The sequence below is a fragment of the Salmo salar genome, chromosome ssa05 (assembly GCF_905237065.1).
Source record: "Salmo salar chromosome ssa05, Ssal_v3.1, whole genome shotgun sequence".
Taxonomy (NCBI): domain Eukaryota; kingdom Metazoa; phylum Chordata; class Actinopteri; order Salmoniformes; family Salmonidae; genus Salmo; species Salmo salar.
Genome location: NC_059446.1, coordinates 56,181,424 through 56,206,085, shown reverse-complemented (window position 1 = coordinate 56,206,085; position 24,662 = coordinate 56,181,424). Strand labels below are relative to the sequence as shown.

At 43.7% G+C, this 24,662-nt stretch overlaps 2 protein-coding genes across 2 annotated transcripts in view; both read right to left on the bottom strand.

Moving 5' to 3' along the window:
• The window catches only part of LOC106605167 (pleckstrin homology-like domain family B member 3), a 29,529-nt gene extending 13,298 nt beyond the window's left edge, over positions 1 to 16,231 (bottom strand). The window contains exons 1-6 of the mRNA XM_014200542.2: positions 15,688 to 16,231; positions 3,414 to 3,562; positions 3,038 to 3,148; positions 2,669 to 2,806; positions 2,197 to 2,325; positions 739 to 921 (exon numbers count right to left, since the gene is read on the bottom strand). Coding sequence (XP_014056017.1) covers positions 739 to 921; positions 2,197 to 2,325; positions 2,669 to 2,806; positions 3,038 to 3,148; positions 3,414 to 3,560 — 708 coding nt within the window. The 5' untranslated portion in view covers positions 3,561 to 3,562; positions 15,688 to 16,231. The remainder of the gene's footprint in view (positions 1 to 738; positions 922 to 2,196; positions 2,326 to 2,668; positions 2,807 to 3,037; positions 3,149 to 3,413; positions 3,563 to 15,687) is intronic.
• Positions 16,232 to 19,389: 3,158 nt separating this feature from the next.
• Positions 19,390 to 24,003, bottom strand: LOC106605166 (persulfide dioxygenase ETHE1, mitochondrial). Its single transcript, XM_014200541.2, has 7 exons — positions 23,487 to 24,003; positions 22,126 to 22,270; positions 21,714 to 21,862; positions 21,253 to 21,382; positions 20,583 to 20,672; positions 20,085 to 20,201; positions 19,390 to 19,757 (listed from the first exon to the last, which is right to left on the bottom strand). Exons 1-7 carry the CDS (start codon positions 23,676 to 23,678, stop codon positions 19,711 to 19,713), a joined length of 870 nt encoding a protein of 289 aa, XP_014056016.2. The 5' UTR covers positions 23,679 to 24,003; the 3' UTR covers positions 19,390 to 19,710.
• Between the last annotated feature and the right edge of the window lie 659 nt (positions 24,004 to 24,662).

Below are 24,662 nucleotides of genomic sequence, written 5' to 3'. Positions count from 1 at the left end.
AGGAGGAGATAGAGAAAGAGATAGAGACCGAGACCGAGACAGAGACCGAGAGAGAGAGTGGTATAGAGATGAGCTGTCAACCCAAGCAAGGCCACAGTGCAGCTGAATCAACTCTCTCCCACTCTCTCCTCCCCTCTTTCCATCACTATCACTTGTTTCATCTTTCTCTATTCTCCCACTTTTCCTCCTCATCACATGATATCCTAAGTTTATCCTCTTTCTTCTCTCTCCTCACGATACAATCCTTCCTTTTATCCTTCAACCCCTCCACACCACTATCACCATACCCCTTTAACCTTCCCTCTCCATTCTCTACTTTTAGTCCCTCTCCTCTCCTCCTCCAATTCCTCAATTGACCAGCTCTCCCTTCATCTATACATCTTTCTCCACTTTCCCTCCCTCCCTCCCTCCCTCCCAAAGGGGCTTCTGATGCAATTGCCTAACTTGTTTGTGCAGTCATGTGACAGTGGAAGGTGATGCCGTATAGTGTGAGGAGAAGGGAGAGTTCACGTTCATGTCTCCGTTTGAGAAGAGGAGGATGAGGGGATGGGGATTACTTGTGAGGAGCCGTTTCCAAACAGAGAGTGACTACCATTGGGGTCACAGAGTGGGGGGGGAGGGGGCATTTAGAGAGAGTCTGTGGTGGGGGATACGCTTCTAACCAAACCAGTAGAACCTGCTTGGAGATGTGAGATTCTCTGAAATGTTGTCGTCTTTTATTTGTCGACCCTGGCTTACCTGCGCTGAGTAAACAGCATGCTTTTGGCATGAGATCTCCTTCTCCTTATCTTCCTCGTTCCCGCTCTCCTTCCCTTCAATCTTTCCTTCGCTCTCCTCCTCCTCTATTCCGGCCTCACTCTCCAGGACACGGAATTCCCAGTCCTCGAACACCCGGCCGGCTGCATCCACCATCTCTTTCTCCTGGAAGAGAGAGAGAGAGGGACGGAGGGAAAGAGAGATGGAACAGAGAGAAAGAAAGAGAGCAGGATGGAGGGAGAGGGAGAGAGAGGAAAGAGAGACAGAACAGAGAGAGATGGAGAGAAAAAGAGAGTGTGATGGAGGGATGCAGAGAGAGAAAGTGATGAAAGAAAGATGCAGAAGGAGAGGAACAGACAGAAAATGGAAGAAAGCTGTCGATTAGTACAGAAAGAGCCTGTGGCTTAGAACACTAAAACAAAAAACAACTGGTTAGACCACTCCATTCAAGAACATTAATTAAACACAGACCATAAACCCTAAGTCCTAGGTCTCTAGTGTGTGTCCCAAAGGCCACCCTATTCTCTATATAGTACACTTCTTTTGACCAGGACTCTTGTTAAAAGTACTGCACTATATTGGGAATAGGGTGCCATGTGGGACACATCCTCTGTCATCAGAATGACACGCCATGTCAGTGTCACTGCCAAAATGCACAATGAACCCTTTGTCTGCCTGCATGTCTGTCTCAGATACCTTTATGACACTTTGACCTATCAGGTAGAAGAGGTACTACAAAGATAACTAGTACCGCCGACAAGAAAGAACATACAGTAACTTAACAGAAATAGAACGGAACTATGTCTTTGTGCCCCTGAGGCCAGCTTAGCTAGCTATCGTGTCCCAAGGCAGTAAGTTGTGAATGTGGCTAGGGCTATGTTCTATGGCGCTGTTGTTTGTTATACTGTATCTTCGTCTTCATGTCCTTATGCACTCTTTCCTCTTCTTTCCCCTTGGGTTCTCATGCAATCCTTTATAACCATGACCAGAGAGATTTGAATTAGAACACATGATGTTAAATGGGTTCCAACCAGAGGCAGTGTGAGACCATGCTGTCACTAGCACCTGAATTCAACTGTATATGAGACTAGACCAAAAGCTAGCTCTCCAATGCACAAAGTTGACTTCACTTCAGGTCTCAGGGCAGGTGATGTCACCTTGCCAGGCTAGGCTACCTGTGAACTACCCCTAGTACATCTAGCCAGACGAACAGGAAGAAGATGCAGTGCATTCTCTTTTACACGCAGTCTCATGGCAAGGCATAAAATCAGTTAACTGGGTACTATTCATAAGGTACTAAACGGAAGAAAACGGACTGAAACAGGTAGGGACAACCTGGACTTAAAAAGCGCTCTTTTTCTTTTGCAAAATGTTTTAAAACATTGCGTGCCTTAATGAATACCACCCCAGTCAGTGACTGTTCCTGGATCAGTAAATCACCTGTTGTAGTTGGACCAGTAGCTGCTCTCTCTGGCCCTCTGGCTGACTGGGGATCAGTGTCTCCTTCTCCACCAACCTACTCCTCAGCTCCTCAACCCGGGCCCTCTCCACCTCCAGACTGGCTCGCTCCTACAGAGAGAGAGAAAAGAGGAGGATGAGAGAGAGGGAACAGTCGTCCCTTTATATAAAGATCCATCTGTTTGTCAGATCATTCCGCTATCACATAGCTTAGGCCTATAGTGTAAAGTGTCACATGGAGTGACTCGGTGTCTACCTCACTGCTATAGCTACTCATGTTCGGGCCATATCACTCTCGAGTCCCAAACCATGAGATACAAACATACCGCCTGAAGACAGGATGCTTTGGATGGTATTGAATGGCGCTCTGTCTGTGTACCGCTAACCGTCCGTCAGTCTGTCTGTGACTGTCTGCGTGGCTTCTCATGCTCCTTGTGTGTTCAGTACTACTGACCTTCTGTCTGTCCGTCTGTCTGTGTGTCTCCTTGTGCCTGCCTTCCTCCTGCAGTGTCTGTAGACCCAGAGTGTGTCTGCGCAGCTCGTTCCTCTCCTCCTGCAGCTCGCCCTCCAACAGGGCTATCTCCAACTGCAGCTGGAGTGGCAGACAGGAGAGAGATAGAGAGGTCAGTCCCACAAAGAAGAATGCAGAATGTGCCTTTGAAGGAGACATTAGAAAAAAGGAGTTGGTTTGTTTTGAACAGATCCAGAATCAGACTTCATCAGGTTAATTTACTGAACAGCCACCACTCTTCATAAAAACGGTTTGATACGAGACACAATCAGGGTTTGACTTGGTTCATTCATTAATCCATCGGTGTCTCACCTCTATCTTTAGCTCCTCCCTCTGCTGGTCGATCTCTGTGATTCGCTGTTGCAGCATGGAGGGCAATAGTAGGATCCTCGGTGACCGCGCCTCTAAACGTTTGGCTGGGGACTGAGAGGTAGAGAAGAGACACACAGAAGACTGAAAAGAGACTATTCAACCTGGATCTAAAAGTCATTCCGGTGGCTCAGTTGGTTAGAGTGCGATGACTGCGGCGCCAAAGTTACCGGTTCAATTCCAGCGTTGGACACATACACTGATGTATATGATGAGTCGCTTTGGATCGCAGCGTCTGACTCTGACCACATTACCAGAATAAACAAACAACCCAACCAACCACCTGACGCAAGTTAACGTGAGACCCACTCCTCCTTACCCTCTCACTCTCTGTGCTGCTGCTCTCTGTGTCTGACTCCACCCCTGAAGAGGCGGGGCTTTGCCCTCCAGCCAATCGGGTGACCCATGGCGGCCGCAAGCCCTGCTCCCATCGGCTCCTCGGGGTGTCTATATTGTGAAGGTGCATTTCTGTAGGATAGAAGGATAGAAGGAGATGGGATGATTGTACATGACTTGATGACTTGACGAAATAGGGTTAGTGCTATCTGGGATCCTTGGATGTCCTTGACCAGTACCCCTTACCTTGCCCATTTTAAATGTGAACTTCAATGGGGTGACGTCCCAAGGATCCCAGATGGCAAGGACACTGAACATAGTGGTAATTCAATACACCGCATGGTTAAGAGCAAAAGGAACCAGGTGACAGTTCACAGAAGTGATACTACACTATGAGCAGTACACCAGTGTGTCAGCAGCACTAAGCACTTTAAAGCAGAATATCCCCCTGACTTCCAGAAAGGATGTTACAGTTGATGGAGAAAACACTCAGGAAAAAGTGATAGTGAAAGAGAGGAGAGAACACAGGATGTGAGAAGGTGGCTTGGGATTGTATTTCAGGACAAGGACTGTTAGCGCAAGGCTTTCGCTGTATGGACAGAGGGTACTGTACAGTAAACAATGCCTATTCACCTCCCAGCTTTTTGAAGTGCATTGTGGGGAAGAATGGCACACAAATTTGAGTCAGTGCAATGATGTGGTCTTACAATAACCATACACAGATATACATAGAAACAAGAGGATTCACCTTTGAAGTACTATTCACTGTACATAGTACTACTATACACTGCTCCCGCACAACACAAAGCCACATTATGAACGATATGCATCACTGGTGAGGTCTTAGATGGAGAATTCTCAGCGATAACTAGGTTATTTAATGTCTTTATGTCACTTGCTCATACGAGTGTAATCAGTAGTAAAATAGCAGCAAATATGATGTAACGACCAAGCAAACCGAGTGCACACTCACAGGCAGCATCCGAGTACACACACACACACACACACACACACACACACACACACACACACACACTCACATGCATGCATGCACATGCACACACACACACACACACACACACACACACGTGGGAAAATAGTCTGGATTCCCATTGTCCAAACCTTTCCCACCCTCTCCTTTTTCCCTCTCTACTCCTCTCATTCCGTCTCTCTGAACTCCTCTCTCCCTTTCTCGCTCCTCTCCTCCTGCTCTCTCTCTCTCTCTCTCTCCCTGCACAGGCCTTATTAGGCGATGGGGCCTGGAGGAGTGGCGGCATGGAGATAAATATACAACTCTGATATGAGTGAGGGCTTCCAAACATCAGACTGGCACACTGACACAGAGACAGGCAGAGGAGGGACAGAGAGAGGGACAGAGAGTGGAGGAGGAGAGGAGACAAGTGTGGGGGGGGGGGGGGGAGTGGGTTCTAAAATGTCAGAGGCCAGTGTCATATTTCCAGTGAGGAGATGAAAAACAGTCAGAGTGTGTGGCATATATCTTCACAGAGCTGTACACAGAACATACAATACTATGTTGTTTATAGAATAATAGTGTATGGCTGCATGCAGGAACTATGTATATACTGTGTTTTTAATTGTGCGCGTGTGTGTGTGTGTGTGTGTGTGTGTGTGTGTGTGTGTGTGTGTGTGTGTGTGTGTGTGTGTGTGTGTGTGTGTGTGTGTGTGTGTGTGTGTGCATGCATGTTGAAGAGGATGGCTACCATTCATCAATACCCATAATTACACATACATATTTGACCTAGTAATACCATATGCCAAATTCCATATGGTGAAGTTATTAGTTACTGTTACTTCCATTCCATAAATGTAGATATTACATGTAATGGACACCACATGAAGGTCATGCTTTGGGAAGAGGGCAAAATTAGAGTGAATGCTGGTGAGGAGAAATCTTTGTTTAAACCAAGACTGACTCACATCCATACGACCCAAACGGACGTTTGCATTATCCGGTTGAGATACACTATCAACAGTAAGAGAGACTGTAGTGTTGGAGAGAGAGTCATGCAGGAGTAAAGTCCATTCTGTCATGTCAACACAGATGCTATTTAAAAGCAACAAAACAAAAGCTAAACAAACACACCAGGGTTGAGTCTGTAATGGCACCCTATTGCCTACTTTTGACCAGGGCCCATGGACAACAATACAGAGAAAAGAGAGGACGGGAGGGAGGGAGAGAACACAAAGAGACGAATTTAAAAGGATGGAAAAGAAAGTGAGTAGAAAGGGACATAATTAAGGGGAAAAGGTATAATAGAGAGGAAGATTAAGCTGAACATTTTTGTGTTAATGTGCTGAAAATAGGTATTGATTACAGAGGAGTGTCAGGAGAGATAAGAGAGTGGAAGAAACAGAGGCAGTCCCAAGGAGTGAGTGCGTGTGCGTGTGCGTGTGTGTGTGTGTGTGTGTGTGTGTGTGTGTGTGTGTGTGTGTGTGTGTGTGTGTGTGTGTGTGTGTGTGTTAAAGCTGTGCGATCCAGTTGCGCTAGATTTCCTGAAATGATGCGATACCGATAAATAGATGGATAAGTTTATAACATGAATGTGCACCAGTTTTTTTGTATTACCCTTTAAACTACTACAACTAGATTGATGATTGTAGCCATCACGTGTCCCATTAACAATCACCCATATTAACTAAATGTATTTCATTTCAAACTTCTCTAGTATAGGCTACTTATCGTAATGAACAATATCAGCATGGTCGGTATGGTCGTGTCGATCATTTTCAGTTTATGGCCCCAGCTACTGTCCTATCTGGAGGTGACACAATGCGTAACCCTCAAGTCCGAGGTCTGAAGACTCACTCACTCAATCTCTCACACTGTAGTTCTAATCTTTCCCCTCGACTCAGCAATAACCAGCAACAGTTGAAGCGTCATACCCCTAGAACACACACAAGAACATACACGCCCTCTCAACAGTGATCGATCATACACGAACAGAAGCAAGGATTCCACAATAATTAGATTCCACAATCCTTACTACCAACACACAAACACACAGAAAGAGATAGAGAAAAAAAGTACACAATTGGAGTTCATTCATACTTGTCCCTCCTCCCTCGCACTGCAGTTGGTAATATGCAATCATATCTAAAGAAGTGGAAGTCTGTTCACTCTTGACCCACCTGTGTTAACAGGATTACAGGACTGTGATTCAATTCAATTCAAACAACTTTATTCATCCCTGAGGGGCAATTATTGCTAGCAGCCATAGGACACTGATTGGTGTGTGTGTGTGTGTGTGTGTGTGTGTGTGTGTGTGTGTGTGTGTGTGTGTGTGTGTGTGTGTGTGTGTGTGTGTGTGTGTGTGTGTGTGTGTGTGTGTGTGTGTGTGTGTACGAGGCAATGGTCTTCCTCTAGCCCCTTTAATAACCACTTGAGGTCAGGTTTGGATCCTGTTAAACTTCAGCGTCCCACCTAGCCCATAGAGGTTAACGGGGAATTAAATGACACATATTTCACGCGAATTTAACAACAACTTGCAGGCATTGGGTTCAGAACAACCTTCTTTTTTTTTTTAAACACTTCTAAGACTAGAAGGGCAAGTGCCTGTCTCTCACAGAGTCACACTGACTGTGACCATAATTCCCCAATATAATTGTATGGAGAAATGACAAAGAAAAAGTAGGCTAAGCACTGTGTAGCCTATTCAAAACCATACGTACATTCACAATCAAGACAAGTGACAAGAGCTAGGCTATATACAGTGGCTTGCGAAAGTATTCACCCCCTTGGCATTTTTCCTATTTTGTTGCCTTACAACCTGGAATGAAAATTGATTTTTTTTTGGGGGGGGTTGCATCATTTGATTTACACAACATGCCTACCACTTTGAAGACGCAAAATATTTTTTATTGTGAAACAAGACAATGACAAAAAAACAGAAAACTTGAGCGTCCATAACTATTCACTAATTATGTGACTTCTGAAGGTAATTGGTTGCACCAGATCTTATTTAGGGGCTTCATAGCAAAGGGGTGAATACATATGCACGCACCACTTTTCCATTTAATTTTTGTAGAATTTTTTTAAACAAGTTATTTTTTTCATTTCACTTCACCAATTTGGACTATTTTGTGTATGTCCATTACATTAAATCCAAATAAAAATATATTTAAATTACAGGTTGTAATGCAACAAAATAGGAAAAACACCAAGGGGGTGAATACTTTTACAAGGCACTGTAGCGCGACAAACTTAAGAAACAAGATACTTAAGTATGGCATGCTGTATGCGTGAGTGAATGCAGAGGGTTTGTTTTCACTATGTGTTCAAAGCAAGGGCACCAGGGAAAAATGTTACACAGACAACACATGAACACAACTGCCCTGCTAGGGGTTGACCTGGTCCTGACATTCAATTAAAGGGACAGTCCACACTCTCGCTGTCCCTGGTGGCCAGACCAAGTATAAACACAAACAAACAAAACCATTTACACCAATGAGTATAAGTATATTATTTGCACATGTTTGGTCATATTTGTCTTACTCTTAGTTTTTTAAGAAGGGTACACTAGCAAACACATCCCCCTCAGTCTTCCAGAGAATTTCAGGGTGAAAATCAAATGTATGGACTGTGCCTTTAACCTTTGTCTGGCTGATATTGAGCAAAAGCTGCTGTCACCTGAGAAACATAAAAACACCAGAATTTTCTGCATTGGTGAGCACTTTGCTGCACTATCCTCAAGAAAGGCATCAGGTGTTACAATGTTACATCCATAACCCACCAGCAGTTCAAGTAGCTAAAGTGTATCTCTTCCTTGAGTCCAGAAGACTTAAAAAAGGAAACTTACTGTCATCTGTGTATGCCATTCTGCATATTGACGGAGAAGTATGTAATCAACATACTGATTATGATGAATTGTGCTCCATTCAAACCGACTAGTCTGTCTCGTCTGCCAGCCTCACAATGGGCTAGCACAGAATGTCAATAGCGGTCAAGTGTAACAATGAAGGACATTTACATCAGTAACAATAAAGGGCATTTCCATAGACTACAGTTACTGTATTGCTCAGGTCTCTAGTACTCTCCAAAGGATTACAGCGAAACTATCCAACCCCCACCTGACCTGTTAGCCATGAGCACATTGTGACATCTGACAGATCAGGTGCCCTGGAATACCTAGGATGCATCCAAAATGGCACTCTATTTCCTTTAATGTTCGAAAGTAATGCACTATATGTCAAATCAAAAATCAAATCAAATGTTATTTGTCACATGCGCCGAATACAACAGTGAAATGCATAACATCCCCAAAAAAGTACGAAATAAAAGTAAGAAATAATTAAAGAGCAGCAGTGAAATAACAATAGCGAGGCTATGTACAGGGGGTACCGGTACAGAGTCAATGTGCGGGGGCACCGGTTAGTCGAGGTAATATGTACATGTAGATAGAATTATTAAAGTGACTATGCATAGATAATAACAGAGAGTAGCTGCAACGTAGAAGGGGGGGGGGGCAATGCAAATAGTCTGGGTTCAGGAGTCTTATTGCTTTGGGGTAGAAGCTGTTTAGAAGTCTCTTGGACCTAGACTTGGTGCTCCAGTACCGCTTAACATGCGTGCGGTAGCAGAGAGAACAGTCTATGACTAGGGTGGCTGGAGTCTTTGACAATTTTTAGGGCCTTCCTCTGACACCGCCAAGTCCTGGATGGCAGGAATCTTGGCCCCGGTGATGTACTGGGACGTATGCACTACACTCTGTAGTGCCTTGCGGTTGGAGGCCGAGCACTTGCCATACCAGGCAGTGATGCAACCAGTCAGGATACTCTCAATGGTGCAGCTGTAGAACCTTTTGAGGATCTGAGGACCCATGCTAAATCTTTTCAGTCTCCTGAGGGGGAATAGTTATTGTCGTGCCCTCTTCACAGCTGTCATGGTGTGCTTGGACCATGTTAGTTTGTTGGTGATGTGGATGCCAAGGAACTTGAAGCTCTCAACCTGCTCCACTACAGCCCTGTCGATGAGAATGGGGGTGTGATCTGTCCTCCTTTCCTACAGTCCACAATCATCTCCTTTGTCTTGATCACGTTGAGGGAGAGGTTGTTGTCCTTGCAGCACAAGGTCAGGTCTCTGACCTCCTCCCTATAGGCTGTCTCGTCATTGTCGGTGATCAGGTCTACCACTGTTGTGTCATCGGCAAACTTAATGATGGTGTTGGAGAGTCGTGCCTGGCCGTGCAGTCATGAGTGAAGTACAGAGTACAGGAGGGGACTGAGCACGTACCCCTGAGGGGCCCCCGTATTGAGGATCAGCGTGGCGGATGTGTTGTTACTTACCCTTACCACCTGGGCCTTTAGCTGTAGTCGATGAATAGCATTCTCACATAGGTGTTCCTTTAGTCCAGGTGTGAAAGGGCAGTGTGGAGTGTAATAGAGATTGCATCATCTGTAGATCTGTTGGGGCAGTATGCAAATTGGAGTGGGTCTAGGGTTTCTGGGATAATGGTGTTGATGTGAGCCATGACCAGCCTTTCAAAGCACTTCATGGCTACAGACGTGAGTGCTACGGGTCGGTGGTCATTTAGGTAGGTTACCTTAGTGCTCTTGGGCACAGGGACTATGGTGGTCTGCTTGAAACATGTTGGTATTACAGACTCAGACAGGGAGAGGTTGAAAATGTCAGTGAAGACACTTGCCAGTTGGTCAGCGCATGCCCGGACAACACGTCCTGGTAATCCGTCTGGCCCTGCAGCCTTGTGAATGTTGACCTGTTTAAAGGTCTTACTCACATCGGCTGCGGAGAGCATGATCACATAGTCGTCCGGAACAGCTGATGCTCTCATGCATGTTTCAGTGTTACTTGCCTCGAAGCGAGCATATAAGTTATTTAGCTTGTCTGGTAGGCTCCTGTCACTGGGCAGCTCTCAGCTGTGCTTCCCTTTGTAGTCTGTAATAGTTTGCAAGCCCTGCCACATCCGACGAGCGTCGGAGCCGGTGTAGTACGATTCGATCTTAGTCCTGTGTTGATGCTTTGCTTGTTTGATGGTTCGTCGGAGGGCATAGCAGGATTTCTTGTAAGCTTCCGGGTTAGAGTCCCGCTCCTTGAAAGTGGCAGCTCTACCCTTTAGCTCAGTGCAGATGTTGCCTGTAACCATGGCTTCTGGTTGGGGTATGTACGTACAGTCAATGTGGTGACGACGTCATCGATGCATTTAATGATGAAGCCAGTGACTGATGTGGTGTACTCTTCAATGCCATCGGAAGAATCCCGGAACATATTCCAGTCTGTGTTAGCAAAACAGTCCTGTAGTTTAGCATCTGACCACTTTTTCATTGACCGAGTCACTGGTGCTTCCAACTTTAATTTTTGCTTGTAAGCAGGAATCAGGATAGAATTATGGTCAGATTTGCCAAATGGTGGGCGAGGGAGAGCTTTGTACGTGTCTCTGTGTGTGGATTAAAGATGGTCTAGAGTTTTTTCCCCCTCTGGTTGTACATTTAACATGCTGATAGAAATTAGGTAAAACTACTTTAAGTTACCCTGCAATTAAAGTCCCCGGCCACTAGGAGCGCTGCCTCTGGTTGAGCGTTTTCCTGTTTGCTTATGGCGGTATACAGCTCATTGAGTGCGGTCTTAGTGCCAGCATTGGTCTGTGGTGGTATGTAGACAGCTATGAAAAATACAGATGAAAACTCTCTAGGTTGATAGTGTGGTCTATGGCTTATCATGAGATACTCTACCTCAGGCGAGCAAAACCTTGAGACTTCCTTAGATATCGTGCACCAGCTGTTGTTTACAAATATACATAGACCGCCACCCCTTGTCTTACCCGATGCTGCTGTTCTATCATGCCGATAGAGTGTATAACCCGGCATCTGTATTTTATTAATGTCGTCGTTCAGCCACGACACGGTGAAACATAAGATATTACAGTTTTTAATGTCCTGTTAGTAGCTTATACATGCTTTTAGTTTGTCCCATTTATTTTCCAGTGATTGTGCGTTGGCTAATAGTACGGATGGCAAAGCCAGATTAGCCACGCATCGCCTGATCCTCACAAGGCACCCCAATCTCCTTCCGCGAAATCTCCATCTCTTTCTCCTGCGAATGACAGGGATGAGTGCCTGTTCGGGTGTCTGAGGTAAATCCCTCTCGTCCGACTCATTAAAGAAAAATGATTCATCCAATTCAAGGTGAGTAATCACTGTTCTGATGTCCAGAAGCTATTTTCAGTCATAAGAGACTGTAGCAACAACATTATGTACAAAATAAGTTAGAAACAATGCGAAAAAAAATAAAAAAAATAGCACGGTTGGTTAAGAGCCAATAAAACAGCAGCCATCCTCTCCAGCGCCATGATACATTTTTGTATGTCAGAAATGACACCCTATTCCCTATGGTCACCTTTGACCTGGTCAAAAGTTGGGTACCATATAGGGAATATGATGCCATTTTGGACCCTACCCACTGGGCAGAGGTCAATTCAACTTCTATTCCTGGTTCGACGTAAATTCATTGAAGTTATGTGGAAACAACTTTTATTCAACCGGTGTATGCCCAGTGGGTAGTGACCATACCAGTCTCAGCTGTATGACCTCAGAGCCCACTTAGCAATGCTTCAGTGGTCTATGGAGGGATACGGTAGTCTAAGGAGGGCTATCAGGAAGCTGTCATCCCCACACTGTGTCCTGACACATCAGGTTCCCAGGAATACATGGTGACCAGTCTGAGCTGTATGACCTCAGAGCTATGACAGAGCCCACCGAGATAGGCTATGGTGGTTTACAGTAGAGGTCGACCGATTCTGATTTTTCAACGCCGATACCGATGCCGATTATCGGAGGGGCAAAAACCGTCAATACCGATTAATTAGCCGATTTTTTACAATTTATTTGTAATAATGACAATTACAACAATACTGAATGAACACTTATTTTAACTTAATATAATACATCAATAAAATCAATTTAGCCTCAAATAAATAATGAAACACGTTCAATTTGGTTTAAATAATGGAAAAACAAAGTGTTGGAGAAGAAAGTAAAAGTGCAATATGTGCCATGTAAGAAAGTTAACGTTTAAGTTCCTTGCTCAGAACATGAGAACATATGAAAGCTGGTGGTTCCTTTTAACATGAGTCTTCAATATTCCCAGGTAAGAAGTTTTAGGTTGTAGTTATTATAGGAATTATAGGACTATTTCTCTCTATACGATTTGTATTTCATATACCTTTGACTATTGGATGTTCTTATAGGCACTTTAGTATTGCCAGTGTAACAGTATAGCTTCCGTTCCTCTCCTCGCTCCTACCTAGGCTCGAACCAGGAACACATCGACAACAGCCACCCTCAAAGCAGCATTACCCATGCAGAGCAAGGGGAACACCTACTCCAAGTCTCAGAGCGAGTGACGTTTGAAACGCTATTAGCGTGCACCCGCTAACTAGCTAGCCATTTCACATCGGTTACTCCAGCCTAATCTTGGGAGTTGATTGGCTTGAAGTCATAAACAGCGCAATGCTTGAAGCATTGCAAAGAGCTGCTGGCAAAATGCACAAAAGTGCTGTTTGAATGAATGCTTACGAGCCTGCTGCTGCCTACCACCGCTCAGTCAGACTGCTCTATCAAATCATAGACTTAAATATAATATAATAAACACACAGAAATACGAGCCTTGGGTCATTAATATGGTCGAATCCGGAAACTATCATCTCGAAAACAAAATGTTTTTCCTTTCAGTGAAATATGGAACCGTTCCATATTTTATCTAACGGGTGGCATCCCTAAGTCTAAATATTCCTGTTACATTGCACAACCTTCAATGTTATGTCATAATTACGTAAAATTCTGGCAAATTAGTTCGCAATGAGCCAGGCGGCCCAAACTGTTGCATATACCCTGACTCTGCGTGCAATGAACGCAAGACAAGTGACACAATTTCACCTGGTTAATATTGCCTGCTAACCTGGATTTCTTTTAGCTAAATATGCAGGTTTCAAAATATATACTTGTGTATTGATTTTAAGAAAGGCATTGATGTTTATGGTTAGGTACAGTCGTGCAACGATTGTGCTTTTTTCGCAAATGCGCTTTTGTTAAATCATCCCCCGTTTGGCGAAGTCAGCTGTCTTTGTTAGGAAGAAATAGTCTTCACAGTTCGCAACGAGCCAGGTGGCCCAAACTGCTGCATATACCCTGACTCTGTTGCAAGACAAGTGACACATTTTCCTTAGTTAAAAGAAATTCATGTTAGCAGGCAATATAAACTAAATATGCAGGTTTAAAAATATATACTTGTGTATTGATTTTAAGAAAAGCATTGATGTTTATGGTTAGGTACACGTTGGAGCAACGTGTACCTAAGCGATTATATGCAACGCAGGACAGGCTAGATAAACTAATAATATCATCAACCATGTGTAGTTAACTAGTGATTATGATTGATCAAAATTAAATGAAAAATAAATTCGGCCAAATCGGCGTCCAAAAATACCGATTTCCGATTGTTATGAAAACTTGAAATCGGCCCTAATTAATCGGCCATTCCGATTAATCGGCCGATCTCTAGTTTACAGGGGGACTATGGGCCGAGAGAAGAAACTGTCATTACCACACTGCAGCCTGAGCAGAAAGAGCAGGTGAGAGGAACCAGGGTCATATTCATTAGGGCACCCAAACATGTTTTAAAAACAAACATGAGCGTTTCTTATTGGATAAGTCCAGGAAGTCCCTCCCCACTTCAGTCAGTTTTTTTCCCTTTGGTACCTAATGAATACAACCAAGGCTGGACAGCTCTTGTCTGTCAGATGAGAGGTGAGATATCATGACTAACTGTCTTCTAGGTGTGAGGGCAGATAGGCCTATTGTTAGACTCCTAGAATGATACTGTAGCTGAGCCAACTGGCTACTGTTGGGGAATAGATTTTTTTTGTTTTTATGGGACCAAAGGGTTGAAGATTAAAATACAAGCTAGGATCATTGATTGTTAGGGAAGATGATTAGTTGTATTTCCTGTATGTTAATTAGCAAGTAAGATACCCTATAGGCCTAATTGTTTCTCCAATAAAGTAGATTATCACACTATGATACCACTGCATTAATAGAAAAATTCAGCAAATGTGACTTGTGCATATTTCAACACTGCAAAATTGACTGGAATGGTCCGAAGACACCACTAATTACACAGACTTTGAATATATGCTAGTTCAACAACATTAGCAGAGATTCCAGTGGGCTGAGCAAATCTCTCCGTTCTGAGGTCAGCGAAATAACGACCCATTAATGACAGGCTAGCTCCCAGATATAGAGATGTCTGTACAAGTGCAGCCAAAAAAAAGGGGGCGTGAGAGAAAAAGAAAGAAGGAGAGATTTGAACACAGAAGAGAGATATGTGCTCTCGACTCCCCTGATGGCTACCCACCCAGGCAATCTTTTCTCTCCACCTCTTGTCAGCGTCATCCTATACTCCCCCTCTCCTTTGTTTACACGATGCGCCCGATGGAAATGATAAACAATGATAAACAGCATATATCAGAAGAGTCTGGTAAACAAATGTGAGTTTACATAAACTGAGGATGCCATGGGAAAGGAGGTTTGGGACATTAAGAAAAACATGTTTGAACTGAAACACATCGGGTCATCTCATATCTTCACAGTGAAAATGACACATTGAAAAGCTATAGGCCTGGAGGACATGTTTAGCCCATCTAACTACCTCAAGCACAAAGTCCCAAATATTGGGTAATCAAATAGAACGTTGTCATAGAATCTTGAGTATCTGGATGTTCATAATCATACAGCCAAGCATTCTGACATTTTAAAAACGACTAAACCCCCCCGAAAAGTTGTTATTTAAGTTAAAGCATGTACACAATTTGCATAAATAGTTTTTTAAAAAGTAGGCTATTTGGCTTGGTGTGAACTAACAGACTAATGATAGCTGTATTATTTAAAATAGTCAATTTATATAAATGGCATAGGCCTACCGTTTATTTATATAAATAGTTTAGAAAGTGGGCTACAGTAGCCTAGTGGCGTACTGTAAACAATTATAGAGATTCTGTGTTCCATTTATTTACATGCTCTGTCAAGTTCAAAGTGACATCATACCTTCTCATGACACCAATGAAGTCCATTTATAAACAGACGACCACTTTAAGTAGATAATTAACACTGTAGGTAGCTACTGTGGAATAATAATAATCCTAGTGTTATCAAATCGCGATCATTCACCAGCTACAATGCATCAAACTACAGCGACACAGAACAGAAACACAGAACTAATGCCTTACCTGAGAATATGCCGTTCTCTCTTCAAAAGCGTTTTTGTTGTGGGGAACGTGTATTGTTGACGCTGAATTTGAAGAAAATAGACGCTCATAAAAACAGTGACTAAATAAAGAAGTGATGGGTTTGGACCGGGCGCGCGCTTTCGCTTTCAATCATACGAACTATATCCAGAGAACTTTCAGAGTTTCTGTTTGCTGTCATATCCCGCCTGGATTCCTTTGATGTCTCTATTTTCCTTTCTCCGCTCTGGTTTGATTAAATCCTTTCAAATCACTCCCAGTGAAAATGACAGATCGTAGTGAGCTGTCGTCGTCAACAGGTGAAATGGAATGCATGTGAGGCGGGCACACTAACAGACACAAGGTTGGTGTGAAAATGCGCCTGAGCGCGTCACTAACTGACTACACAGTTTCTGTGGTCTGTTTGTTAGGGGGCTCCGCACCGAAATGAGAACTCTTGCTCTGGGATTTCCCGCGACGACATGGCTTTGTCATTGTAATGCCCTCGTTATAGGCTCGCTATAGGCTAAAGCAAAAGCAGTTTGGCCTGGCACACTGCCAACACACCTCGCGGGTCTTGTATCACTTTCAATGCCAAGGGCCCTTGGAAAGCATCAATAGCTGCCACGTAAATCTCTCCTCCACTCTCTTTACTATACCCAAGGGCCTTTATCAGCCCCTGCCCCCTTAACAGTTCTGTCTCAATGAGCTGATAGTGTAATCATAGATTATTCCCTCAGTCTTCCCCTAAACAAGGGCATGTGGACAGGGTGAGAGAGAATGCCTGGAGTCAGGGTTGGTAGCAGACCGTGAGTGGGCAAAGAGAGTGAATGGGGTAAAAGAGAGAGCAGATGGAAGGGGCAGGGTACAGACTGGGTGAACGAACAGCTGGTGAATTGTAAAAACGCACAACAAAGTCAAAGAATAGTGCCCTTTTCACAGGCGAAACACTGTGGCACAACATGTTAAGTTGCATATTGTTTGTCTATGTATGTTGTTTTTTTTTAAGTTCAAAATAAAACATAGCTTAGGCGTGATGGCAACACTGGTTACACCCTGTGCATTTCAAAACAATGAACGCGGGCGTTTCTGTCAGTCGGTAGGTGAGAAAAGAGTTGCCTAATATGGGTGTTCTGTTTGTCTCTAGTGGTGACAGGGACAGCTGGCAGATGAAGTGGTGTGAAGATGTATGTGACAACAACACAATGTCATCTTTTCTTCAGACTTCTAGTTCTTTCTTTTTTTCCCACTTTGAATACATCTTCTCTATTTCCATCCGAAGGGTACAGTAGAAACCTAAAAGTTCAGTCATTTCGCACATGGTGTGTCCGGTGTCTTTCAATGCAGTCAAAACCAAGCGGTCACTTTTGTCACAGCATCAAAGGCATGAACTGCTCAAGTAACCATACTCAAATATTTACATACAGAAGAAAGGATACAGTACCTTTGAGAAGTATCTGAGAAGTATGAGCTCACAGTGGACCATTATTATGAAATCATCAGGCAGGTTCAGAGACAGAGACATGGTTGAGTCAGAGCCAGACACTCCCATCTCCCCAAACCTGTCTACCAGGTAGACTAGTCAATGGACCGTGGGACAAAAACGAATGTAGTATGCTACTAGGCTAGACACACAGCTAAGAGGAATCCTAAGGCTAAGCCGATTATGTTGATGTATTCAGGACATTATAATATGGTATTATATAAAGCGGCTGAGAGAATAACAGGATGATACCGGATAATTAAGTGGTAGATAGAAGTCAGATAGAGAAACAAGCACACAAAGGCATGGCAATGACCAGTTTTGGACTCTCGCAATGGAAACTTGGCCCACAGTGATTTCAAATGCAAATAGAAGAGTTAGGTTTTCCTGGTATGCAAAAAGGCCATGGCTGGCAACAGTCAGAGTACTGTGTGTGTGTAGAGGATGTGTGTGTGTGTATTGCCTTGACTTGGGGATGCTGGAAAGGCCATGTGGAAGAGCTCAATTGTGTCAGTCAGCATTCATGAATACTAAACCATGAACGGAACCTTCTTCAGTGAGGGAAAAAAGTATTTGATACCCTGCTGATGTTGTACGTTTGCCCACTGACAAAGACATGATCAGTCTATAATTTTAATGGTAGGTTTATTTGAACAGTGAGAGACAGAATAACAACAAAAAAATCCAGAAAAACACATGTCAAAAATGTTAGAAATTGATTTGCATTTTAATGAGGGAAATAAGTATTTGACCCCCTCTCAATCAGAAAGATTTCTGGCTCCCAGGTGTCTTTTATACAGGTAACGAGCTGAGATTAGGAGCACACTCTTAAAGGGAGTGCTCCTAATCTCAGCTAGTTACCTGTATAAAAGACACCTGTCCACAGAAGCAATCAATCAATCAGATTCCAAACTCTCCACCATGGCCAAGACCAAAGAGCTCCAAGGATGTCAGGGACAAGATTGAAGACCTACACAAGGCTGGAATGGGCTACAAGACCATCGCCAAGCAGCTTGGTGAGAAGGTGACAACAGTTGGTGCGATTATTCGCAAATGGAAGAAATACAAAAGAACTGTCAATCTCCCTCGGCCTGGGGCTCCATGCAAGATCTCACCTCGTGGAGTTGCAATGATCATGAGAACGGTGAGGATTCAGCCCAGAACTACACGGGAGGATCTTGTCAATGATCTCAAGGCAGCTGGGACCATAGTCACCAAGAAAACAATTGGTAACACACTACGCCGTGAAGGACTGAAATCCTGCAAGGTCCCCCTGCTCAAGAAAGCACATATACATGCCCCTCTGAAGATTGCCAATGAACATCTGAATGATTCAGAGGACAACTGGGTGAAAGTGTTGTGGTCAGATGAGACCAAAATGGAGCTCTTTGGCATCAACTCGCCGTGTTTGGAGGAGGAGGAATGCTGCCTATGACCCCAAGAACACCATCCCCACTGTCAAACATGGAGGTGGAAACATTATGCTTTGGGGGTGTTTTTCTGCTAAGGGGACAGGACAACTTCACCGCATCAAAGGGACGATGGACGGGGCCATGTACCGTCAAATCTTGGGTGAGAACCTCCTTCCCTCAGCCAGGGCATTGAAAATGGGTTGTGGATGGATATTCCAGCATGACAATGACCCAAAACACACAGCCAAGGTAACAAAGGAGTGGCTCAAGAAGAAACACATTAAGGTCCTGGAGTGGCCTAGCCAGTCTCCACACCGTAATCCCATAGAAGATCTGTGGAGGGAGCTGAACGTTCGAGTTGCCAAACGTCAGCCTCGAAACCTTAATGACTTGGAGAAGATCTGCAAAGAGGAGTGGGACAAAATCCCTCCTGAGATGTGTGCAAACCTGGTGGCCAACTACAAGAAATGTCTGACCTCTGTGATTGCCAACAAGGGTTTTGCCACCAAGTACTAAGTCATGTTTTGCAGAGGGGTCAAATACTTATTTCCCACATTAAAATGCAAATAATTTTATAACATTTTTGACATACGTTTTTCAGGATTTTTTTGTTGTTATTCTGTCTCTCACTGTTCAAATAAACCTACCATTAAAATTATAGACTGATCATTTCTTTGTCAGTGGGCAAATGTACAAAATCAGCAGGGGATCAAATATTTTTTTCCCTCATTGTATAAGAGCATTTTCAATAAGTTACACTGCAATTCTACAATTTATACAGGTGTAGTCAAAGAAACGTTAATTCAGACATTTACATTTGAACAATCTTGATTTAATATAAACCTAGGTCATCTTAATGTTCACATTTTTCCAGGAGATTGTATTATAAAATGTTACAATGTACATGGCAATGTTCAATTATCATTAATGCATCTTTTACTATACAATTTCAGTATCTGTACACCCACCAAATCATGACCACTGCTTTTTTTCCCCCATAGGCAAACAAGGAGGAATGCATGTTCAAATTGGAAATAAAATACATACAACATTAAGTTGTGGCTGGGTGAAAATCATTTCCCTCTTCCTCCCAATAGTGCTTAAAGTGAAATCCTGAAATCGATTTGACATTCAAACCTCATGGAGTCCACACACCAGGTTTGCAGGCACCGCAATATCTGGCAGAGAGAGAAATAACAAATCAACATCTTGTTTCTATCAGTGAGTTAAGAAGAGCTTACACTAACAAGTAATCAAATCGAAGGACAGTTTGAAAGAGTGCAGTATGTGTAACATATTGCCATTTCTTCACAGATAGCTCTGTCATGCTCATTCCCGTGATAAGGTTTAAGTGAGGTGAAAGACCACTGATAATAACTCTATTGTAATACAATAGTTGCATATAATCTAGATAATAATAGGCCCTATAGTAATATAATATATCATACACAATAACAGCTTCTATTGTAATAGAATCGCTGCAGAGGGTGGACTGTCTGAGATACCTATCTTAGCAGGCTTGGGGAGGTTCAGGTTGGTCATGATGTCCATAAACTCTTCCACGCTCTTGGTCAGGCGGGGGTTAAACCTCCTCTCCTCGCCCACGGTGGAGGCTGTCTGACCTGCAGCACAGGGTTAACAGACCTGTTAGCAATACAACACAGTGATGATTCAATGACTACACTCAACTGTAGAACACACAGTCTGATCTGGCTTAGGTATGACTCAGAAGAGAACAGAGTTGAAAATTAAAGTAGACAAATGGTGAAGAGTGGTGGTACAGTACACTGGACAAGTTAACTTCGTAAAGTCTATGGAAAGGATAGTCATAGCACTGTGAGAGTATACAAGCCTTCTGGGTATGCTTGTACGAAATTATTGGTGAGGCTATCCCCAAGAGCATAGATGTAAAAAAGGAAATCTTGCAAGGAAAGGGGTCAGGGGATATACACATTACACTGGAATACAATAACACTATTGCATAAAGAGGATGTCTTGTCAACCTTTGTAGTCATGTGCAGGGAAGACGAGGCACTGAGGAGGTAATGTGAAGATCTTCTGGTGGATTGATTCATAGAGCCTCCTAGAGCAGCCTGGGAAGTAGATAAACAAACAGATCAGGGTTGTTTTCATTGGACCCCAAACAAACGGACTGAAACAGGGAGGGACTACCTGGACTTGTCTGATAAGAAACACTAATTTACGTTTTTCCGTTCCAAAACGTTTTCCGTTGCATGCTCTATTGAACGTAACCCAGGAGTAGGCTATGGTTCAGTGACTATTTGTGATCAGACTACAATACTGCCACCTTGTGTCCACTAAGCATAAAACGCAACAAGTGTGGGTGAGGCAATGATCCACAAACTTTTCATGCATTGTTTAAAAACAGTTCTGACCAAAGAATTGGGAAACAATAGTGTATAGGGATGAAAGTCTGTGATATAGCCTGATAATAACTCCATGGCTAGATATATCAACACAGAGGTCAAAAATCAGAGAGAATATGACTGAGTCACACTATAGTACTGTGTTGGCTTAGATACTTTCTTTTCACATTGTCAAGTTCAGCATGGATTCAGTCTTGTGGATGCCCAACCAGTCCAGTGCATTGCAGTACATTTTGTCTTGGCTCTGCTCGGTTTAGCTTAGTAGTGTGGAAAAGGTTAACGTTACCCTGCTGGAAGTCTGTCCTTCCACAGCCCCTGATTAGCAGCGTGTCCCCGGTGAAAGCCATGCTCTGGTCCCCTGTCACCAACGTCACACAGCCGTCTGTGTGTCCTGGAGTCTCCCTCACCGTCAGATACTGAGGGACGAGAGAGGCAGTAAGAGGGATTACAGATAACAAGGGAGGGGGAAGTAAAGTGGAGAAAGGGAGTGTGAAGGAGAGATGAAGAAGGTGAATACAGCTGAAGCATTTAGAGCAGTGGACAGCAACCCTGGTCCTGGAGAGTAACAGTACATGATGTGTAGGCTTTTGTTTCAGCCCAGCACTCGTACTCAATTGAAAAAATAATAAAAAATGTAAACCTATGACTCTCCAGGACCATGGATTTTGGGTGACCACAAATTGGGGTAGGCCCAGACCCATACTGTATTCTCTATAGCTATATGGCTGCAGGTAGGTCTGTCCTCACATGTTTGCCAAAGCTGATCTTATCTCCCTCTGATAGCAGGATGTCTGCACTGGCCCCGCTGTGCTTGGAGATGGCACTCTTCATCCCAAACAGCCTGTTCTTCAGCTGTCCCGTGCCTGTGATGTGGTCTGCATGGCAGTGAGTGTTCACTAATGGGGGGGACAGGGTACAGTGTGAGTCATATGTCATCTTAAACAAGGATAGGATAAACAAGGAGATCAAAATGGATGTAGGATTAGTGGTGTGTGTGTGTGTGTGTGTGTGTGTGTGTGTGTGTGTGTGTGTGTGTGAGGAGTGAGTTAGTGTGTAAGTGGATGGGTGAGTGAGTGCATGTCAATGTGTGTGTTGACGTGCTCGTGCTAGCGAGTGCATGCTTGTGTGTTTGTCCATGTTTTAGTGACATCCAAGTTACCTGCCACTTTCAGGTTGAAACCCAGTTCCTCTACAAGTTTCAGATCCCTGTCCACTGTCTCCAGTACTGGATCAATGAGGACCGCCTCCCTGCTCTCTGTATCAGCCAGTAGATAGGTGTAGGTGCTGCTCACTGACTCAAACAGCTGTAAAAGGTTGGAACAAGCAAATACAGGTGAGTGAGTAACCATAGGTTATAAAAGATGAGGGGGCAGTACAGTATGCTATTACATAACACACATCATGCCTGTATATTGATCGTGGATGATAATATATGGGTGTGTAGTCTTTTATGGTGATAAGGGGTTTGTTTTTGGCTGCAGTTCTGTGTCAAGAGTCACCGTCAAGGTGGATTTTCATACTTTGAGGCGGTCCTACATGTGGGCATTGCAGGAACCCCTCTTTATCCTTCTATTGGTCCATTTTTAAGCTGACTCCCGTATGGAGGCGATTATGTACAGTAGGTGGCGGTAATGCACCATAAAGTTGCCAACCGCCGATAAACTCCACAGAAGAAGGAGAGGGGGGGCGCGACAACACCGGTGGCTAGCAAGGGTAATGGTAGACAGTGTCCTTCGCCCATGCTTGTCGGGCACTTTTCCCGCATTCCTGTTGACGAGGATAGTTAGTAGGCGTTTAGAACACTGGGTGCTAGCTAACAAGCTAGGACTCCGGTACACAGCCGGTGGGAGAGGTAGCTAGCACGCCGGTAGACCGTGTACTCCGCCCCCGCATTTCGGGCACTGTTTTCTCGCAGTTCTGCTAACGACGGCGAGGGCAGAGTGTTCGGCAAGCGGGAGTGAAAGACGCTCCGGTACACATCAGACGGAGGCGACACTGGTAGCTAACTAGCAAACCGGTAGACAGTGTTATTCGCCCCCGAAATCCAGAATATCAAGTCTCACACAAGCATGAAGATGGCGTACTTGTGTTATGTAATTAGTTACGTTTTTCTTGGTTTCACCTGGTTATCTAGTTAAGTTTGGTTTATTTAGATTTTATTTAGATTTGAGTTATCACAAATCTAGTGATTTTTTTTTGCCAGAAAATGTGTAAACATTGTCCTCCGTACGAGTGGCGACTTGAACACGCCCCCTCTACTACAGTTTACTAACGTTCCATTGTTCCACTTTTTTTGTTAATGCAATAACGAAGGATGCCTGGAAAATACGTTCCCCCTAATTCTCATGTTGACCAATTGCAAAATACTTGTTTACATGCACTGAGAACAAAAAAATCATATTTTCACTGTACTTTCAACAAGTCGGCGGAACCCAGTTGAAACTTCAGCCATAGAACTTTTAAGCATGCCAAACTTTGGCCAAAAGCTAAAAATATAAATGATTGCAGTGGCTAACTCACCTGCCTGAAGAAAGGTCCTTTTCCCAACTCCATCCTGGAGCAGTAAGGTCGTATGATGACCGATTCAAGAGGCTGCTTGCTGATGCGTAAACCCGGGCCGATGTGGGCTGGAACTTTACGCGAGTACCTGGTTGTTTGGAGCCACAGCCTGTAGGCCAGAGCAGGTTTCAGTCGGTTTACAACTGAACACATTTTTTCTTCACTGTTATTTTAACTGACACTTTTTTCGGCTTCCTACTGGGCGACGGGCAGGGGTAGAAATCCCAAAACTGAGCAGACGAGTTTGACTAGTTTGTTGTGTCCCTATCCTCTAGCTGTCCGTTGCCGTAGAAGTATATTTGGCTATAGCCTAAAACATAATTAGCATGGTTGCCACAAATATTGGAGCTATATTGACTTATTGTGCATGTAGTTTAGTGTATCCAGGAAGTCCCAGAAATATGATAAGGCGAACCTCCAAGCACTAGAGCAGAGGATATGTGCAAGCTCTCAACACTTCAACACACACACGCGCGGCGCGCGCACACACACACACACAGAGAGAGAGAGATGGGGGGTCAGAGTTCGGTGTGTCACTATGACTGTGCACATGTGTATTCATATAACAAGGTACTTTACACTGCTTTTTCCCCTACGTGACTATTGTCAGCAATTCCAGATAAGAAACAAACCCAGTCCCAGTTGAATCCAACAATCCATGCATTAGTATACTAACCATATATAATGGTTTGAATAAGAATGTGCTTTCAATAAAATGGTCAGATTAAAGGACATTTTTATTTAATACAAAAATGGAATGTGAACCAAAAATACATAATACTTTGCAGAAATGTAAGTGGTCATATTGCTGCTAATAAAATCTAGCTGTCAGAGGTATAATTCATTGTTGGGGTTCCAGATTCTTCAAATGTGTCCATCTGTAAAAGAGTCAAAATCATAACATGGAGTGGTGCATTTTCACATTTAGGACACAACGTAGCAAAACTTTTTGCAACAGAAAACAGTTTCTTATTAGACAAGTTCAAATAGTACCTCGCCATTTCACTCCGTTTCTGACAGTTTTCTCCGTTTTGTGCAGCACATTGACTGTACTGCACTGACGATAAGCTCACATGTACCCAATGAGTCAATGGTTAAATCAAAAGCGGTCCTGAGGTAGTATTTTCACATTCTACT